The sequence below is a fragment of the Populus nigra genome, chromosome 9, assembly GCF_951802175.1.
Source record: "Populus nigra chromosome 9, ddPopNigr1.1, whole genome shotgun sequence".
Taxonomy (NCBI): domain Eukaryota; kingdom Viridiplantae; phylum Streptophyta; class Magnoliopsida; order Malpighiales; family Salicaceae; genus Populus; species Populus nigra.
This window is the reverse complement of record NC_084860.1, coordinates 11,060,405-11,065,799: the sequence shown is the minus strand read 5'-3', so window position 1 is coordinate 11,065,799 and position 5,395 is coordinate 11,060,405. Positions and strand designations below refer to the sequence as shown.

At 34.7% G+C, this 5,395-nt stretch overlaps 1 protein-coding gene across 1 annotated transcript; it reads right to left on the bottom strand.

Annotated features, from left to right (window-relative positions):
- On the bottom strand, positions 1 to 4,496 carry LOC133703511 (transcription elongation factor 1 homolog). Its single transcript, XM_062128091.1, has 5 exons — positions 4,345 to 4,496; positions 3,679 to 3,805; positions 3,410 to 3,480; positions 422 to 443; positions 1 to 336 (listed from the first exon to the last, which is right to left on the bottom strand). Exons 2-5 carry the CDS (start codon positions 3,789 to 3,791, stop codon positions 276 to 278), a joined length of 267 nt encoding a protein of 88 aa, XP_061984075.1. The 5' UTR covers positions 3,792 to 3,805; positions 4,345 to 4,496; the 3' UTR covers positions 1 to 275.
- Between the last annotated feature and the right edge of the window lie 899 nt (positions 4,497 to 5,395).

The following is a 5,395-nucleotide window of genomic DNA, read 5'->3' as shown; positions in this document are numbered from 1 at the left end:
GACAAAATCATACAGGATACAGCATTATTTTGTTTTATACTGTCTTATACACGTAGAGCACATGGAAGTTCATCATTCTTACAAACCGAAGATACATTACAAAGTTCAATTATTAAGCATATTGAGGACCAAGACTTACTCCACTGGACATGCACCATGCATATGTAGCTTTTCATCGTGGCCCCCGCGAAACGTCCTCGAGATTTTATCCAAAGGACGTGTTAATATAATGACTTCTTAATTTCAAGGTTTATCTCCCGCAGGATAAGAGCTGGTTAAGCACCGTCATCTTCCAGGCTGTTGACCCTTTCGCATTCATCAATCCATTCGCTATATCTGCATTTTAAAAAAAAATGTGGTTAGAAAAGTAAATCTCAAGAGATTTTTGTCTTATTCCAAGGGAATATGAATTTCAACTCACATGTCTATAGGCTCAGTCAAAGCTGCAGAAACAAGGCAGAGAAGGAAGGTTAGTTCATCTCTGTTCTCACACATCAAAAGAAGGGGAAAAGATACGGATAGGAGCAGAAGTTCAAAGATATAAATAAATACTGCAGACTAAACAACCATGACTTCATATACTGGAAAAATAATTACACATATCATACTTGTCAAACCTGAAAGGGACAGATCATATGAAGCACCGCAACCTTCGGATGTAAAAATTAACCAGTAATGCAAGCATATTAAATGTTCTTGACTGCATCACAGAATCGACTAATTAACTACATAAGAATCAAGCACCAGCTATTTCCAATGGATTTTTAATAGTAATGGATCTTCTGCAGGTTAGTAAGTCCCATACGCTAAGAAAATTGCAAATCCAATTATCTCAACCTATAAGAAGGTTGAATGATACAGGGGGAAATTGTCATAAAACTAAATCTGTCGTTAGAGGCTCCCCCTATTTGCAGACTTAGAGCTAATCTAATTTAAAATTGCTTATCATGTGCTTGACTACATCAACATGCACTCCATTCACCCGGCATGAGTGACAAAAAATCCATTTCTGGCCTAGCTACATCAAATCATAAATTTTCAAACAAATGAGCACCCATGCACTTATAACTCACAGGAAAAACTGAAAATCCTGTCCCATCCCACCATCCTTGACTATCAAGGGTATAGGAAATTCTGAAAAGACAATAAATAATGGGTTTCCAATCCTGAATTTATGCATTTTCTCATAGATGTAGAAGAAAACGTCAAGTTTAAGTTCCATAAAATTAATGACAGCCTTCTCTTGGCCCCATTTTATACAGCAGAAATTCTCTTTAATACCATGAAAATTTAATCCTTGGGATTCCCTAAATAACTTGTGAATTCTGTGACTAATATTTGACTATTGAGCATGATTTGCCACAAGAGTTTAGTTGGGGTTTTGGATGGTTGTTGTTGGATGCCAAGTCTCATTTCATCAGAGGTCTTCTCATTTGTGATGTTTTGATTTCATTGCTACCATCCTTATCATGGTTGTCAAATCGAGATTTGATTTGTGAATAGGAGAAACCCAATTTCGGTATCGTGCATTGTATCAAATCATGAATCGTAATATTCAGTATCAAATGAAAATGGCACTATGAAAGATAATTAACATACAGAATATTTCTAAAATAAAGGAGAAATGATCATTTACTAAGCAAAGTGTGCATTAATTCATTTAATTTATTAGTTCTTAGTAATTACATGACCCCAAGCCTCCAAATTCAACATATTGCTCATTGGTACTAGATCACTCCAATTACTCAACTTATAATCCATCTAAAGCTACCTTCTAACAAGTTACACTACTAGATTTCCTAGTTTTAATATAAAGTAATTACCTTTCCCAATGTCAATATCACTTTTGTCATTATTATTGTCTTTGGCACCCTTGCTTTCTCTCACACTTGTCTTTCATTGTGAAAATTAATGTATAATTTGTTTCAGTTTCAAGTAGAGATATTTGTCAAAGAAAATTGCTTATACATCGTTTTCACTCATGAATTTTGGACTAAACCTTCCAACTCTTATCATCTCATTTGAAATTATGTATTTCCTTTCGTTTTCTATTTGAGTTGACTCGTAAAATCAAATCATGACTAAATTGCAAGTTTCATGTGTCACCCCACGATTCACATTGTTTTGTATGTGAATTGAGACAGATCGTAAGATTCGAATCGTCATTTGTAAGAATCTAACAACCAAGATCCTTATGGTGTCTTTGGAAAAAAAATAAGTGGACCCGTTCAAACTTTGGTTTGTTGCTGTAAATAGAAGAAATGGTGGTTATTGGATGGTTTTCACTGAGATTTGACATCACATTAACTTTATGCTGTCAAATCCTTGACAGCCTAGACTAAAGATGTTGATGATTCCAATATGAAGAAAAATGAAGTTCAAGGAGTAATCAAGGATTTAAAACAGCAGGGATAATCTCAAATCATGCAAAGTGCAGGATGCGGAGGTGTATGCATGTTTTAACCTTTGTTTTGAACTCAGGTATGGAGGCTGCCCAAATAAGGTCAACTATCACACTCATATGTTAGTCAAGCATGCATTACTAAGGAGGTGCAACTTTTAACTGATTGATGGTGACTCAAGTATGGAGGAGAAAGACTAAATCTATTATTTTTTAACATCCAATAAGAACTCAAAATTCTTTGGAAGTGACCATCTAACAAGTGAAGATATGCTTCCCTGCCTCTCTTTCCAACTTTTCTCACTCTCTCCTCTCCTCTCCTCTCCTCTACTCTGGACCTCTCTCAAACCATACCATCCCTTTCTTGTTTTTCATTCCTAATTGTTTCCCTCTTTGTATTTCTCTCCAATCTTAGTTCACTTTTTCTCAAGTTCCCTTTGGTTTCCTACACATTAAAAACGTGTTTCCTAGCACAGAACTTGATGCTGGGTTAATCAAATCATAACAATACCATCATGACATTATTCAATTCTATTTGACACATCATAGAGTGGTGTGGTTGTTTATAAATTAAGTTTCAGTATTAGTTTCAGCTTGGTAACTAAATTGATTTAATTTCTCAAAATGAAGTCAGATTGATCTAAATAAACTAGAGTTCACCAAACTGAATTAAATATGAACCTAAACGAGCAAACGAGTACTTCAAGCTGAGATGGAGTGCAAGCAGGCCAGATCCTACACATCTAGCTCAAGATCAAAATTAAAGTTAAATTTCTTCTTCCAAATTATAAAAACAACTAAGTGACACGGAAATTTGCATTATCATCCCCTGAACTATAGGACTATAAGCATACATCTATTTATTTAAAGAACTCTGCGTTTCTTATTCCCATCAACTTCTTTTCACATATAAAATCTACCTTCACATTTAAGCTTGGCAAGCCCCTACTTCTAGTTAAAGAGTATTGATTTCTTCTACTTTTGGCATTCATTTACAGTGCAAAATACCTGTGATGGTCATGCTGAAGCTCTCCTGGCAAATCCCACATACAGCCTCACCAATCAAGTTCTTCATATCACTGAGAAAGAAAGTAAGAAAAGGAAAAAGGATTAGTTTCAATGCATAATAACAAGAGTGGCATTAATCCTATTCAATTAATGATAGCAAATGTTTCTCAAAAGTGGGAGCGCAACATCACACAAATTCTTAAAAAAGATTTTCCAGTAAGAGAAGAAGAATAAAATCCAGATGGAAAAGAAAGTGAATGAGAACTTACATGCGACATTCGACACTTGTGCCATGGTTGCAGAAAGGGCAACTAAAAACAGTATCAAGCTTGTCCATCCGCTTCTTGGGTGGTGGCTTTGCTGTTGACTTTCTTTTCCCCATTTGTAAATTGAAATCTACACATCAAATCATGCATCTCATTACAACATATCCTTAACCCATCTTGCATGCAAAACAGAGCCAGAATAACAAGAATTAGCAACAAAAAGAACCAGTCTTCATACAAATAAAGCATCCAAAATCGAAGCTTTTCACTTGGTCTTTGCAAACTTGAATTCATCTTCGCATACAAAAGGCATTTAACAAATGAACAGTAACCTTGTTTGTTGAACATTCCAGTTTTATACAGAAACACATAAAATCAAAGCCCATTCTTTTGAATCTGGAAAACTATCCAAAAACAACTTATACAAGGATTTCTCTCTACTTGATTTCAATAAATTTAGCCAGTAACAAACACACAACAACAACAACAACAAAAAGCAAGCTCTGTTTTTTTTTCCAAAAGAAATCATTAAAAGAAAATAGGGGAAAATATCGATGTAGATGAAGAGAAAGAAGCATAAAAACAAGATGGGAGAAGAAGAAACAACAAACCCTGGAACGCTCCTTCAAATAATGGAAATAAAATAAAATAAAAGAAACGAAAGCGTACCTGAATCAGCAGAGAATAATAGTTGGGTTATTGAGACTTTAGATGGGGCTTTTACAGAATTCGGCGGACAGCCTCTCCTGTTGTGTTGACACCGAGAACAAGGAAGAGATGACTTCTTCTCTTTTTGGATTTTTATTTTCGTTCATTTATGTTTTTTTTTTTTAAGTGATAGATTATTAATTATTATACTTTATACATTATACATTATATTATAAGGCAATAGTGTTTTTAGATTCTGTAAGGAATTATCACTTTATAGAAAGTGTCAAGATTGTAAAAATATTCTTTAAGTTGCTCATATGCCATGCTATGTCTTTAAATCAATTTTGTATATAAAATTATATGTTTTAACTTGTATTCAATTATAAGTGACGATTAAATGTTTATGGCCATTAGATTTTAGTGGTGATTTATAGGGGTGAGGAAAAATACCAATAAACTAATTAAATTAAAAAAATTAAAAAAAAATAACCAAAAAAATCAAATCGAAAAAAAACCGAATTAACCGATTAAAAAATCACAAAAAAGTTCCGGTTCAGTTCGGTTTCAGTTTCTAAAGTCTGAAACTGATTGAACCGAACTGAACCGAATCGGTTCAACCAAACTACCACTTAAAAAAAACAAGTATAAATAGAATGTTTTCTAACTCTAAACCTACATTCAGTCGCCCCCTGCTTTCTGTATCCCCCCCTCCCTTTGCTCTCTGCATCTCCCCCTCATCTCTCCTCTTTGATTTTTCTTCATGCTCAGCTCCACGATTGTTACTTGTTAGTTGTTAAGCTCCTGCTCCATGCTCCATGTTTCTTTGCTTAAGCTCCATGCTCCTTCAGCCGCCCCCTTTCTTTATTCTCTGTCTCTCATCTCTCAAATGATTTGAGTCAAATCTTTCTTCTTCTCTTCCATGCTCTCTCTCTCTGTCTCTCATCTCTCATATTTGCATGTTTTTGGGCCAAATGTTGTGGTTTTGTGGTGTTTGACAGTTTTAGTAGGTTCATCTCTCACATCATGCTTGTTTAATTCTTTCCCTGCGATGATGTTTGGCAATTGCTTT